Source organism: Schistocerca piceifrons, chromosome 4, assembly GCF_021461385.2.
Source record: "Schistocerca piceifrons isolate TAMUIC-IGC-003096 chromosome 4, iqSchPice1.1, whole genome shotgun sequence".
In the NCBI taxonomy this organism is placed as follows: Eukaryota; Metazoa; Arthropoda; class Insecta; order Orthoptera; family Acrididae; genus Schistocerca; species Schistocerca piceifrons.
In genome coordinates, this window is record NC_060141.1 from 763,606,108 (window position 1) to 763,622,658 (window position 16,551).

Below are 16,551 nucleotides of genomic sequence, written 5' to 3' on the forward strand. Positions count from 1 at the left end.
CCGCACCAATGGACATTGTTGGGGCGGCATGAGCAGATAGAGGAGGATGCAGGGCTGACAACTGTGGAGCATCTCAGTTAGGATCTGACCCCACACTGGTGTAAAACAATGGGAGCTCAAGAAGCATGTAAGGTGTCATCCATGGAGGAATCTGTGATGTACTTCTTCATTCGAACATTGAATGTGCTCGTGAGATGTTCTGCTTCACCATTAGATTATGAGTGAATACAAGGAGCAGTCACGTGGCGAATGCCTGGACATGAGTGTAAATCATGGATGGCCTGAGACACAAACTATGTCACAAGCATATAGGGCACTCTTCCAATAGGAAAAAAATTGAGAGAGATCCTGATTCATAGCCATGGCTGACGTCAAAGGGGAGTGGATAACATATGGAAATTTAGAGAAAGCATTGACAACCAACAACCAGTAAGTATTTAGAAAGGGCCCCACGAAATCAACATCGACGTGTTCCCACGTACACTGCGGCAGAGGCCACGGAATGAGTTTCAACCGCAGCACCATCTATTTGGCAGCAAACTGACAGCAGGCTACAACAAGATGCACCATGTCAACATCAATGTCAGGCCAAAACATGTGCTGATGGGCCAATAACTTCGTATGTGAGACCCTTCATGTCCTTGATGTAGGAGCTGAAGCACATCTTGCCATATGGTGACCAGGATCACGAACCTAGCTGACAGCCTGTCTGTAGGTGATAGAATGACACCATCAAATACCAAAAGGCGATGAAAGAGGACAAAATAGTTGTGCAAAGAATCAGAAGCCCTCCCTGGACGCCTATCTGGCCAACCATGGTGAATGAGTTAAACAACATGATGCAAAACCGAATCGGCAGTGGCAGCATCTGTGATCCTGGGGCCCATAATAGGAAACCCTTCTAGTAAGACAGAAACAAAGCCCAACGCTGGAGGCAATGTGCTGCTTTGTTGGGCAGTGAAGCAAAAGGGTTAAACAATGAAACCAAGGGCTTGTGGTCAGTTATGAAGTGTAACTTAGGCCCATATAAGAATGCGGGAAACTTTTTGAGGACATAGGCATACGAGGTGTGGCTAGAAAAAAACCGGACTAGTACTGGTGAAACAATAAAACGAATGCAATAAGGCTGGAAGTCGCGTGGCCTGTCACGTGACTCTCGCTCCGCCTACTGCTCGAGTTTCATCTGCCTCCTGCACTTAGTCTGCCCGTGGCGTCTGTTTTAAGTAGTTGACGTTTTGTCTGTGCGTCGGAAAATGTTGAGTGTACAGAAAGAACAGCGTGTTAACATCAAATTTTGTTTCAAACTAGGAAAATCTGCAAGTGAAACGTTTGTAATGTTACAACAAGTGTACGGCGATGATTGTTTATCGCGAACACAAGTGTTTGAGTGGTTTAAACGATTTAAAGATGGCCACGAAGACACCAAGACACCAGTGATGACACTCGCACTGGCAGACCATTGTCAGCAAAAACTGATGCAAACATTGAAAAAATCGGTAAACTTGTTCGACAAGATCGCCGTTTAACAATCAGAGCAGTGTCTGAGTTAACAGGAGTTGACAAGGAAAGTGTTAGGCAGATTCTTCATGAAAGTTTCAACATGAACAAAGTGTGTTCAAAAATGGTTCCAAAGTGTCTCACAATTGAACAGAAGGAACGCCGAAGAATGATTTGTTCTGACATCCTGGAAAACATTGAAAGTGATCCCACCTTCTTACAAAATGTTATTAATTGCGATGAATCGTGGTTTTTTACTTACGATCCCGAAACTAAACGCCAATCGATGCATTGGAAAACTCCTGGTTCTCCACGACAAAAAAAAGCACGAATGTCAAAATCGAAATTCAAGGCAATGATGATTGTTTTTTTTTTTTTGACATCAAAGGGATTGTGCACATTGATTGGGTACCAGAGGGACAAACAGTGAATCAGCATTACTACATTAGCGTCCTGGCTACCCTACGTGAGCGAGTACGGAGAAAACGGAACGATTTGTGGAGAAAAAAGTCATGGATCCTTCACCAAGACAATGCCTCAGCTCACAGTGCGTTGTCAGTGAAGACGTTTTTGGCAAAACACAACATTCCCATCTTAGATCATCCACCCTACTCACATGATTTGGCCCCCTGTGACTTTTTTTCTTTTCCCTAAAGTCAAGTCAGCTTTGAAAGTAACTGGATTTGAGACTGTTGAAGCAGTAAAAGAAAAAGCGACGGAAGTAATGTATGGACTTACCGAAAATGATCTGCAGCATTGCTATGAACAGTGGAAATTTCGTATGGAGCGGTGTAGAGACCGAGAAGGAGAGTACATTGAAGGAGATAACATGAAATTGTAAATAATTGTAAATAAATGTTTTTTCCAGCATCAGTCCGGTTTTTTTCTAGCCGCACCTCGTAGCTAGCACTTCTTTTCGACATGGGAGTGGTGCTGCTGAGCAGAGTTGAGTGTTTTTGACACATAAGTTAGCAGACATTTGTAACCCTCCTCCTATCAATATACAAGAAGTGCCCTAAATCAATACTGAGAGGTGTCCATAGTGAAAACCAAGTGGTAGCCAGCATGGAAAGTAGCCAAACAAGGATCAAACTGTAATTTAGACTTCAGAAACATGAATTCTTGTGGAGCAAATCGGGGGGGGGGGGGGGGGGGGGGGGAAGGATGACATGGCTGCACCTGGAATGAATTTATGATAGTAAGTAATTTTACTTAAAAATGATTAGAGTTCTTTGACATTTCTAGGGTGAGGCAGAGCTGTTACCATGACAGCATGATGACGTAAAGACTTCACACCATCTTGAAAACCCCCAAACCCCAAATACACAATGCTTGATTGAAAAAAGTGTGACTTGGCCAAGTTGCATTTCAACCCTGCAGTATGTAAGACTGAGAACAAAGAGAATATGTTATATTAATGATCTTTCACAATGATGTCATCAAGATTGTTGGTGCACCCCGGAACAGACATCGTCAGTTGTTCCAAAAAATATTGTAATCTTAAGGCCTATAGCCACACCAAAAGGGAGGCATTGATATTGGAACAACCCAAAGTGCATGTTACTGAAAAGGACCCATTTAAAATCCTCATCCAATGGAACCTGTAAATAGGCTTCAGATAAATCAATTTTGGAGACAAACTGACTCCTGATGAATTCTGCCAGTAACTCATCCGGATGGGGCAAAGGGTAGACGTCAGTGATAGATTGAGCATTAGCTGAAACTTTAAAGTCACTGCAACTGATCAGTCAGTTTTTTAACAAACACGGAGAGGAGTAGACTAGTCACCGGATGTAATAGGCTGTGAAACCCCAGATGACATCAGCCTGTTCAATTCCGATTTCAGTTGATTGTGCAGAACCACTGGAATAGGCCACACGTGGTAAAAGTGTGCCCATGCTGTGAGTAATGTGGGCCGCAAAATTAGTGCCACAGCCTAATCCAGCTGAGAAAAGAGACGAGAACTCAGAACACAGAGAATCTTACTGCTGGTAAGGGACCTGGAAATGAGGTACACCATATCTGAAATGGTAAAACCAAAAGCATTGAAAGTATCCAGACCAAAAAAATTTGTGGTGCCAGTATCATCCACTACCAAAAAAGTCAGAGAAAGAACCAAAGATTTATATTTAGTGGAAGACATAAACTGCCCCAAAATTGGAATATTGTGCTTGTTGTATCTCATCAGATGTTGAGTAACCAGAGACAACCCTAGAGATCCCAAATTCATGTAAGTGTGGGAGTTCAGTAAAGTAACTGCTGCACCTGTGTCTGCTTGTAGTCTGAGCTTACACACACTTGAAAAAGGATTGCACTGGTGGCCGAACTTAACATTCATGTTCATGTCTGCAGGATTGGGCTGAGAAAGACACACAGATGCCGTATGTAGTTTTTTCGTAAAGTTGTTGCAAGGCACCCAGCACAGGGGATGTGGCCTGGCCATGTTGCATGAAACAGTATAAGCAACATGAGAGCATGGAGTGCTGCTATCGGTGTCGTGGTTGTTGTTTGACAACCTACTGTCCAGTGTGGCGTGGAGGCTGTGTTTGTATGGCTGCCACGTTGACCTCTCCCCAAGAACATCATGATAAGGGGGAAAGGGCAGTGGTTATGCCAATTGCGTGGAAGCCTGTGTGATTACAAGTTCATGATAGGAACTGTAAGATCCTCCTGCTGCTGCTTGAGGAGAGATTGAAGCACTGCCTCCATGGACAGAAGAACTTTAGGAACAACCAAATAGACTGAGAATGTGGAGCTGATTACCATACTTGTTGCCAGGTGTATCATGGTGTAAGACACAAACAACAGCGCAGCAGCCACAATGAGCCACAGTTAATTCTTTGTCCACATAAAAGAGAATAACATTGAGAACATAGAAATAATTCAGGTACTGATACAACAGTTGGTGACAAATAGTATGAACACAATATGAGGGTGAGTGCCTGCAGCACTGTGCTTATAAAGAGGAGGGCTCCCGTAGGTGATGTGGCAGATGCCATGCCATGTGTAGAAGTCATGTGCCCCACTGCAGGTGGCCTCTGTTGGGTGGCCTTTGCAGATGTCGTTGCTGGAATGTTTGAAGTGTAGGGTGCCAGCGGCCTGATGCCGCAGCACATATCCAAGTATTACATACACGTGTTTAGCAACTGTGAAGGCAGTGAAATGGAATATGAATGTGAAAACTTGAAACTGTAGCACAGCTTCATGGGTGTGGTTTCGAGCAGTAGAGCTATGGAGAACAGGGCAATAATGGTAATGACTAATGAAATATTTGTAAGGTGAAATCAGAAAACAGAGTAGATGTAAAGTAGAAGTAGTGATAAGACAAATTGAGAATCCCCTACCAAAATCCATAGTGTAGACAAATAAGAGGCACATTTTATACAGGAATCTGAGTATAATTTACTCATGATGATTTCATACACAAATACTGGAGTGCATATTGGATCACTGTGGCAGTTTCCTTCTTGTGCCTGGCACATTTCAGGCTTGGCCTGTTGCTCTGTTGTGCACCTCACACAAGAGCCTACAAAAGTCAACTCGGAGACTTGAAGCCCATCTTAAGAGATTAAACCAGTGAAAGAATGCACACTTGCATTAAATATACTAATTTTATTTTTTACATTACACATATGGCACAATATGTCACTTGTGTGATACATTTTTATTTATAATACATTACTGGTTGCCAATTAAAATGTATGAAGCCCATACATTTTCATTTTAAGAAAACACAAAAGACTTTGTTTTGTGAAGTAAGTACAAAAATACAGTCATAGCAGATACTTATAAAAATATGAATATAAATTTTTTCTTTTCTCTCCACGTGGTTCTAGGATATCTTTTCTAGTGCAGGGATGTCTATCAGCCCTGATAAACTGAACAGAATTTTTATTGGTTAAAAGAAACTTTATTCAGCTTTATGTTACTTACAAGTTATATGATAAGTGATAAGCATGTAAACAAACCATAGACTTTGAATGACTTGCCATGCACTTTTTAAGAGTTGCAGCTATCTTCTTCTTTACTTTCAACTTTTTGAAGAAGAAATGCATAGTTAGAGGTCTAGTGATATTAAATTCAATGTGTTTATTTTATGAAAAATGACACTGTCATACTTTGATAATGCAGAGCTTTTTTGTATCTGGACTTATTGTGAAATGTAGTTTTCATGTTCTCTCTCACTACATAGTTCATTTGAATATTTAACGTGGAGCAGTTGGATTGTACCTAACAGATACCCAAGAAAACGCTGTATCGTGAGAAGGCCCGCCTGGTTGAAGCAGGTCGCTTACCATCAAATTGCATACGCAAGCGCTCTGGGACATCGGATGCATGTAAGCAGTTGAGGTTAAACGAAGCGGTAGCAGCATGCCAACAGGGGAAAATGTCTCAGGCAGCAGCATCAGTTGCTTACCAGGTACGGCTCATACTCTTTAACAATTTTTCCACCATATTTTTCTGACTTGTCTTCTGGCATTTCCTGAATAATCTGTGATATCCTTCTAAAATTGGGATTTCAGAGGAATGGCTAGCAGGAATGGTAACATTTCATGTATTAGAAAGGAAGTTACCGGGGGCCTAAGTAAAAGAAGGCACAGTAATATAAGGTAAGATGGAAATTAAATTACATGTCAGAAACAGAGAGTACTTAAAACTTTTTTTTGCTGAAGAAGGCCAGGGTTGTTAATCAAAATATTAAAATGTTGAAACTAGAAATGAAGAAAATATTATGGTTTAGCTTCCCGCTTGATAACAAGATCTTAACAGAGAGAGAGAGAGAGAGAGAGAGAGAGAGAGAGAGAGAGAGCGCACAGTCTCTGATTATGTGTAAGAGAGGAAAGAAAATCGGGTAAGTCCTCAAGGGAACCATTCCAGCATTTGCCTTCTGAAATTTAGGGAAATCATGGAAAGTCTGAACCTTTATGGCTGGACATGGATTTGAAGCACTGTCCTCCCAAATGTAATTCCAGTGTGCAAAGTGCAAATAGCTGCATTACTCACTAGATTAAAAACTGGAAGGAAGGGGTGCGGTGGGGAGGGGAGAGAGAGAGAGAATGATGAGAATAGATGAAGTTAATGTAGAAGACGGAAGTAAAAAATGAAAATGGGAAAGTGAAAAGGAGAAGGTATAGTCCAAAGGATAATGGCACAAACAACATGGGAGCAGGGAAGAATTTTTACCTTCAGGAGGCATAACTGCCAGTACAGGGACAAAAAACAAAACATGACTGTACTCACACCTTTCAGAATCGTATATGCCTTCTTTGGAGCAAAAAGTGGGAACAACATTTTTCTTCACCTCTGCCTGCCTTACTCTTCAGACATGACAGATCCCACTGAAGCTGAGTAGCAAGTGATCAAGTGATTCCCCCTACACACACACACACACACACACACACACACACATACGCAAACACACACACACACACACACGCAAACACACACACACCTGCCCCCTCCTTCACAATTCCCTGCCCTGAAGAAGGAAACTGGCCAGATCATCTGTTTCTAAGTGGATTTAGTAATTCATGTATACGATTTTCCTTTGTATAGTTAACTGCCTGCTTGGTATGCAATGACCTTTCCTTTAACCCCAGAGATGAGAGTTAAGAGTTTTGAAGTTTGGGGATAATGAGGGCCATTCAGTATTGCCCAATGCATTGGTTAGTCAACTTGTATGTTTAACTAGTTATGTATCAACAATGGCATGGTTGATAGAATCCGTCGTATTGTAAACAATTGGAGAAAATTGCTATCCTGACCATTTTGTCCAACATCTCCAGAGGCATGTTGCCGTACTTTTACCATGAGTGTAGATAAGTCTGTCTCCCCACAAACTGCAAGTTGCATTTTCGAATCTTCATGCCAGTGGATATTACATCTACTTGACACTGCATATATTGATTATGTTAAAGCAATTTATCAAGCACAAAAAAATACTAACATGAATACAATCATTTGCCTCATAATCACTGTGCCCATTTATAAAATTCTGTTTTTCTGTCAAACTTCTCTTTGATCAATTTTTGCATAAGTTGCACTTTAAATTGATTTCAGTTATATGTTTGTGTTGCGCCACTGCTTGAAGATAAGAACTGACAGTCCTAGTACAATAAATAAATAATAAATCTTAATTAAAATATATTTATACTGTAAGACGCTTAATTTGCGAGGAAGATACAGCCCATGAGTGGGCCTTTACATCTGTACACTGTACAAAGGATGTAGTGTCCAATCAGTTATAACAGCTCAGTAATATGAAGACTCCTGTGTGGAGTAGGTGGCCAGTACTGAGTCTGCTGTAGGTTGTTGACACACTGTAGCACACTCTACATCTACATCTACATTTATACTCCGCAAGCCACCCAACGGTGTGTGGCGGAGGGCACTATACGTGCCACTGTCATTACCTCCCTTTTCTGTTCCAGTCGCGTATGGTTCGCAGGAAGAACGACTGTCTGAAAGCCTCCGCGCGCACTCGAATCTCTCTAATTTTACATTCGTGATCTCCTCGGGAGGTATAAGTAGGGGGAAGCAATATATTCGATACCTCATCCAGAAATGCACCCTCTCGAAACCTGGCGAGCAAGCTACACCACGATGCAGAGCACCTCTCTTGCAGAGTCTGCCACTTGAGTTTGCTAAACGTCTCCGTAACGCTATCACGGTTACCAAATAACCCTGTGACGAAACGCGCCGCTCTTCTTTGGATCTTCTCTATCTCCTCCAGCTACCTAATCTGGTACGGATCCCACACTGATGAGCAATACTCAAGTATAGGTCGAACGAGTGTTTTGTAAGCCACCTCCTTTGTTGATGGACTACATTTTCTAAGGACTCTCCCAATGAATCTCAACGTGGTACCCGCCTTACCAACAATTAATTTTATATGATCATTCCACTTCAAATTTCTCCGCACACATACTCCCAGATATTTTACAGAAGTGACTGCTACCAGTGTTTGTTCCGCTATCATATAATCATACAATAAAGGATCCTTCTTTCTATGTATTCGCAATATATTACATTTGTCTATGTTAAGGGTCAGTTGCCACTCCCTGCACCAAGTGCCTATCCGCTGCAGATCTTCCTGCATTTCGCTACAATTTTCTAATGCTGCAACTTCTTTGTATACTACAGCATCATCCGCGAAAAGCCGCATGGAACTTCCGACACTATCTACTAGGTCATTTATATATATTGTGAAAAGCAATGGTCCCATAACACTCCCCTGTGGCACGCCAGAGGTTACTTTAACATCTGTAGACGTCTCTCCATTGATAACAACATGCTGTGTTCTGTTTGCTAAAAACTCTTCAATCCAGCCACACAGCTGGTCTGATATTCTGTAGGCTCTTACTTTGTTTATCAGGCGACAGTGCGGAACTGTATCGAACGCCTTCCGGAAGTCAAGGAAAATAGCATCTACCTGGGAGCCTGTATCTAATATTTTCTGGGTCTCATGAACAAATAAAGTAAGTTGGGTCTCACACGATCGCTGTTTCCGGAATCCATGTTGACTCCTACAGAGTAGATTCTGGGTTCCCAAAAACGACATGATACTCGAGCAAAAAACATGTTCCAGAATTCTACAACAGATCGACGTCAGAGATATAGGTCTATAGTTTTGCGCATCTGCTCGACGACCCTTCTTGAAGACTGGGACTACCTGTCCTCTTTTCCAATCATTTGGAACCTTTCGTTCCTCTAGAGACTTGCGGTACACAGCTGTTAGAAGGGGGGCAAGCTCTTCCGTGTACTCTGTGTAGAATCGAACTGGTATCCCGTCAGGTCCAGTGGACTTTCCTCTGTTGAGTAATTCCAGTTGCTTTACTATTCCTTGGACACTTATTTCGATGTCAGCCATTTTTTCGTTTGTGCGAGGATTTAGAGAAGGAACTGCAGTGCGTTCTTCCTCTATGAAACAGCTATGTAAAAAGGTGTTTAGTATTTTGGCTTTACGCGTGTCATCCTCTCTTTCAATGCCATCATCATCCCGGAGTGTCTGGATATGCTGTTTCAAGCCACTTACTGATTTAATGTAAGACCAGAACTTCCTAGGATTTTCTGTCAAGTCGGTACATAGAATGTTACTTCCGAATTCACTGAACGCTTCACGCATAGCCCTCCTTACGCTAACTTTGACATCGTTTAGCTTCTGTTTGTCTGAGAGGTTTTGGCTGCGTTTAAACTTGGAGTGAAGCTCTCTTTGCTTTCGCAGTAGTTTCCTAACTTTGTTGTTGAACCACGGTGGGTTTTTCCCGTCCCTCACAGTTTTACTTGGCACGTACCTGTCTAAAACGCATTTTACAATTGCCTTGAACTTTTTCCATAAACACTCAAGATTGTCAGTGTCGGAACAGAAATTTTTGTTTTGATCTGTTAGGTAGTCTGAAATCTGCCTTCTATTACTCTTGCTAAACAGATAAACCTTCCTCCCTTTTTTATATTCTTATTAACTTCCACATTCAGGGATGCTGCAACGGCTTTATGATCACTGATTCCCTGTTCTGCACTTACACAGTCGAAAAGTTCGGGTCTGTTTGTTATGAGTAGGTCCCAAGATGTTATCTCCACGAGTTGGTTCTCTGTTTAATTGCCCGAGGTAATTTTTGGGTAGTGCGCTCAGTATAATGTCACTTGATGCTCTGTCCCTACCACCCATCCTAAACATCTGAGTGTCCCAGTCTATATCTGGTAAACTGAAATCTGCATCTAAGACTATAACATGCTGAGAAAATTTATGTGAAATGTATTCCAAATTTTCTCTCAGTTGTTCTGCCACTAATGCTGCAGAGTCGGGAGGTCGGTAAAAGGAGCCAATTATTAACCTAGCTCGGTTGTTGAGTGTAACGTCCACCCATAATAATTCACAGGAACTATCCACTTCTATTTCACTACAGGATAAACTACTACTAACAGCGACAAACACGCCACCACCGGTTGCATGCAATCTATCCTTTCTAAACACCGTCTGTGCCTTTGTAAAAATTTCGGCAGAATTTATCTCTGGCTTCAGCCAGCTTTCTGTACCTATAATGATTTCAGCTTCGGTGCTTTCTATCAGCGCTTGAAGTTCCGGTACTTTACCAATGCAGCTTCGACAGTTTGCAATTACAATACCGATTGCTGCTTGGTCCCCGCATGTCCTGACTTTGCCCCGCACTCTTTGAGGCTGTTGCTCTGCAGTAATCGGACTTGAAGCTAAACATAGACTGGCTGCTCAGCTCTGTGAATGGAAGTAACTACTTGCCAGCAACAGGAGTGCACTGATGCTTCCTTCAAGGCATGGCCATAGGGCACGTAATGGTTGGTTGCTCCAGCAGGACAACTGTGCTCCCAGTTGTGTCAATGTTGGTGCCAACAATGAGACTTGTGCTTTAATACGTCAATGACACAACATTCCTCTCCTCCAAACCTTTGCACCATCGTCATGTATGGCTGATTCCTGGACCAGCGCCATGGGGAAGGTATGAATGCACACATCTCAGATGGAACAGGGTCTGTATCTGTTGCTGATGCCAGACCTCGTCTGCATCCCAGTATAAACTGCTGCGAGTGGCAGAGAACACTGGCTGAAAAACCACCCAACAGGGCCCACGCCCACATCCAGGGATGCTGATGCTATGGATGGGACATCAACAACAGCTGCAGGATACCCTGGGGTATCATGTGGGATGCCCAGAGGCAGTGCCTCCATAGGCATCAGCTCAGACTGCGGGATCAGGGGGCCACTGGAGATGGCTGCTGCACGTCAATCTTCTTTGGTGTCAAGACGAGAGCTGCCACGACCGAACTGGGCAAAGTGGTAGAGGTGATGACTGCTGCCACAGAACTCTGTGGAATTCTGGGTCTGTGAATAAAAACTGTGTGGCAGAATCACAAATTCAAGACTGCGGCAGCTGGTTCTGATGCTGCCAGCACAGCCCTGTTGAACTCGGAATGGTGTGTAAATGATTTTCCTACAACTTCTATCATTACATCCTGTTCTCAGAGGCTACCCATGCCAAACACTCTGAAAGTGTCCTGGGCCCAAAACCTTGTAGGGCTGGACATACGGCTTCTGCAGTGGCTGCAAGAGATGGAGAAGAGTACTGTGACATTGACTGTGTAAGAGTTCTGCGAGCAACTGTCACAAGACAAAAAGTGATAGGAGAACAAAAATGTCATGCGGGCCTGGTCCTGTGTGTGGGATGAGCACAGCTTCTCCATTTGCATCTTTAAAGTGCATATAAACCATTTGGCTTCATCATTTGACTGTGGATGAAATGCAAGTGCATATAAACCATTTGGCTTCATCATTTGACTGTGGATGAAATGCACTATTGTGATATTCTGGATGCCATTAACGTGAAAAAATTGTCGAAAGTTGTCTGACATAATTTGAGGTCCATTGTCAGAAATGATGATCTCTGTAAATACTTCAGTACAAATAATGGAGGTGAGGGCTGACAGTTGTGGTGGAATGCATTGGGACTTCAAAGAGAAACTTGATATAAACATCTACCACCATTCCAATAGGGTCCTAACAAATCCACAAGTAACCATTGCCATGGTCCTGTTGGGCATAGCCACTTGAGAAACCATTGTGGTGGAGCAGACTGGTGTTCCACACAGACAATGGGGAGGTCGATCATTCAATTTGGGCATACGTGACAGTCACATACAATGACAATGAGCTAGCTGCTTAGTGCATACCACTCTGCAATGAACGTGGTGCAACAGTTTCAACATTTCTTGCTGGAGGGATTGAGGCATCGCAACATCAGCATCATCATTCTCAGTATGAAAAAGGATATGCAGTGCACAGAAAGTGAGTGCTGATGTGCAGTCTATCAAGGGGTGGTGGATTTCTATTAAGCTGAAGTACCACCCATTGTAAACATATTGGAAAATCACTTGAAGAGCTGGGTCGGAAATGGATTTGTGTGCAATATGATGGTAGTCCACTGGAGACCCATGAAGATCCTTTGAATCAATCTGGAACCACCAGTCTTCAAATGAATCAAATGCAGAAACAGTACCAACTGGCAACTGTGGTAACTAGTCAGTACTTAAGTGGTGAGCCATTGGCTTGTGCAACAAGTTATGCTGGTAGTTCGACAACAACAGGGTCCTGTATTGCAATTTTTGTGCGGTATGTGGCGGGACAGACTTGGAGGGGCTGAACAAAGTTGTGATTGATCTGTGATCCATGAGGAGATAGAACATCATCTGTACAAATACTGGTGAAATTTTGTGACTCCATAAATAATGGTGAATGCCTCTTTTTTTCAGCTGGCTGTAATTACTCTGTGCCTTATTTAAAATTTTGGAAGTCAATGCAGTGAGCCTGACAGAGGAACTAGTCCTGTGGGAGAGCACCAATCCAGTCCCATAGGATGACGCATCAACTGTTAAGACAGCTGACTTTTGTGGGTCAAAGTGGGCCAAAGAATGATCACTGAGGAGAACATCCTTAAGTCACGGAAATGCATCCTGACAGTGTTCGGCACATGAAGTGAACATCTTTCCAGCGAAGCTGGGTCTTTTGAGCAGCAATTTATGGTACATGAGGAATAAACTTGATGTGGTACATCAGTTTACTTGTTGCTGCCTGTAACTTGTTAATGTTACGAAGTACCGACAAATCCCTGTTCAATGACAAGTGTGATTGTGCTGGATGGATGCCCTGTGCATTACCCAGGTATTCAACTTTCATGTGGAAAAACAAGCATTTTGCTTTATTGCACTTTAGTCCCATGTCAGAAAGAACTTGGAACAAACACTCTTAAGTTGGCTAAATGTTCTGCTATTGTCTGACTAGACACAACTATATCATTTTAATAGTTCGCACATTAAGAAACTTTCACTGTTAAGTACTCCAAAAACCATTGGAAAACGGCGGGCAGTGTTCCACTGTTGAGAGGGAGACTCTGATACTAGTATAAACCCAAGTACATGTTAAGGACAAAGAACCATTTGGACTGCTCATTGAAGAGTAACTGTAAGTACATCTATTGCAAGTAAATATTTTGAGAAGAAGTGACGCTGGCCCAATCTGTCCATCAATTTTTTGGGCCGAGGCAGGGGAATAGAGGTCAACAGTGTATGCAGGTTCACAATGGATTTAACATCCTGTTATAATCGTAAACTGCCTGATGGCTTTTTAATAACTACTAGGGGAGATGCCCACTTATTTGCTGAAATTGGTTCAATAACACCACTGTCTTGCCACAATTTCAGTTCTTAAGTGACCTGATCATGAATGCGTTGGGTACATAGTTCCGCGTAGTCAGCACGTACACAACTTTCCCACTAGAGCGCGCCCCGCTAAGCACAACAGCGCAGGCGCAGCACTCATCTGTCTCCGCACTACGAGATGGTGCTGCCTTAGAGATGGACCAAATTCTGCTTCCGCCGATCCACATATTAATATGTCACGCAGCCAATGAGATTGCTGCTAACGTAGAACCTTTTCTCCTCGTGGATCACACTCGCGCAGTGATACATGAACGCGCGAGGTATTATAATGAGTGTACAGACCTCCGATTACTCAGTCTGCATTTGTCTGTACCAGTCTGCATTAGTCTGTACCAGTCTATAGCCAAGTTTCAGTCTGTGCCTAATAAGATTACCATATTCCTGTACATAGCCATGAAGAGAAATGTATAGAGACTTTGTCAAGTATCAGAGATATGTGAGAATAAGATTAACGTACCAAGACCAAAGGAACTTCAGATTGTCAATTGTAAATAGCATCCAGAATAAAGTTACATAGGGTTTATGCTTTTTATTATTTTAATAAATGTGTGTGAAAATTAATCAAGTTCTGTTTAAAGTTGGTCACCGTCAGTCTGCTACTGTAAGCGTGCAAGTGGCATTTCTATCGTGTGACCTAACGGCAGAAGATAAACACGCCACGATAAGACCACGAGACATATTGCTGACACTTGCCTACTTCGTTAGAGTGACAAGTCAAATAATCTGATGGTGTGTGTACCGAAGGTCTTAAGTACGCCTACCACAGAATGGCATAGGGACAGGTCATGCAAAATGAAAATGTGGCTGTGTGTCATCTTTTAAAGTCATGTGCACTTCAAAATCTGTAGTTTTCCCAGACCTTCATGAAATAGATCACTATACTTTGCACACAAATCATTAACACAGTCTTGAGGCACAGCAGTATTTATTTGCAACACATTGTACTGAATGTCTAGGTCAAGCAAGTCAAATGAATCCAGACTAAAAATGTTAGGGCTGTCCCTAGAACACAAGACATGAAATAACAGTTTAAGTAACATTGCAAATTGTTGTTGGTAGGCTGCACAAGACCAGTGCTGGAATATTGTGACCATTGTATGCTGATAGAGTGGAATTAGACTGCTGCAGCTGTTGGCTGCCTAACAGTTTATAAGTGTTTCTGTGCAGCAGAGTTATGGAAGCCCCTGTATCTAATTGTAGTTTCAGATAATTCCGCACCACACACAAATGTATACAGGATGAGTCACCTAACGTTACCGCTGGATATATTTCGTAAACCAAATCAAATACTGATGAACCGATTCCACAGACCGAACGTGAGGAGAAGGGCTAATGTAATTGTTTAATACAAACCATACAAAAATGCACGGAAGTATGTTTTTTAACACAAACCTACGTTTTTTTAAATGGAACCACGTTAGTTTTGTTAGCACATCTGAACATATAATCAAATACGTAATCAGTGCCGTTTGTTGCATTGTCAAATGTTAATTACATCCAGAGATATTGTAACCTAAAGTTGATGCTTGAAACCTCCGACGTTCAGTTGCGTGTTGTAACAAACACGGGCCACGGTCGGCGAGCAGCATCAGCAGGGACATGTTTACGATGACGACCGTGTTTACGAGTGTGGCTGTAGTGCAATGTTGTGGTTTGGTCTAGCTGTCGCAGTGTCCGCATTTAGCGCTTGCTGCTATTGTTATTCTGCATTCGTCTCCGCATGCAGACCAACTGTAGTACACCTTGTTACCAGATGTCTGTGATAGTGTAGTGTTGTAGGAACTGTGACCATGGTATATTTGAACTCTGAAAAGGCAGAGATGATACTTATCTATGGCAAGTGTTGACTAAATGCAGCTGAAGCCTGTAGGGTGTATGCAGAACGGTACCCGGACAGAGAGCATCCAATGTGCCGCACATTGCAAAACTTCTACCGCCAACTGTATGCAACAGATATGGTCGTAGCACGCAAACGGGTCCGTAACAGGCCCATCACAGGAGAAGCGGCTGCAGTTGGTGTGTTAGCTGCTGTTGCCATGAACCCACACATTAGTACACGGGACATTGCGAGAGCTGGTGGACTGTGTCAACGTAGTGTCATGCGCATACTGCATCGTCACCGCTTTCACCCATTTCATGTGTCACTACATCAGCAATTACATGGTGATGACTTTAATCATCGAGTGCAATTCTGTCAATGGGCATTAACAGAGAATGCGTTGCAGTTCTACCTGTTTACCGATGAAGCGGGTTTCACAAACCACGGGGCAGTGAGTCTACGGAACATGCATTACTGGTCCGTGGACAATCCTCGCTGGCTCAGAGAGGTAGAGCAACAGCGACGGTGGACTGTAAATGTATGGTGCTGAATCATTGGTGACCACCTCATTGGTCCTCACTTCATTGCAGGGGCCCAAACAGCTGCAACATACATCGCGTTTCTACAGAATGATCTGCCAACGTTGCTCGAAAATGTCCCACTGGAAACGCATCGACGTATGTGGTATCAGCATGATGGTGCACCTGCACATTCCACAATTAACACTAGGCTGACCCTTGACAGGATGTTCGACGGGCGTTTCATAGGATGTGGAGGACGCATAAATTGGCCAGCCCGTTCTCCTGATCTTACACCTCTGGACTTCTTTCTGTGGGGTATGTTAAAGGAGAATGTGTACCGTGATGTGCCTACAACCCCAGAGGATATGAAACAATGTATTGTGGCAGCCTGCGGTGACATTAAACCAGATGTACTGCGGCGTGTACAACATTCATTACGCCAGAGATTGCAGTTGTGTGCAGCAAATG

At 42.9% G+C, this 16,551-nt stretch overlaps 1 protein-coding gene across 3 annotated transcripts in view; it reads left to right on the top strand.

The window, feature by feature from the left end:
• The window catches only part of LOC124795186 (protein bric-a-brac 2-like), a 131,765-nt gene that overhangs the window by 73,153 nt on the left and 42,061 nt on the right, over positions 1 to 16,551 (top strand). For all 3 annotated transcript variants that reach the window (XM_047259087.1, XM_047259088.1, XM_047259086.1), the window contains exon 7: positions 5,735 to 5,917. In XM_047259087.1, the coding sequence (XP_047115043.1) occupies positions 5,735 to 5,917 (183 nt within the window). The remainder of the gene's footprint in view (positions 1 to 5,734; positions 5,918 to 16,551) is intronic.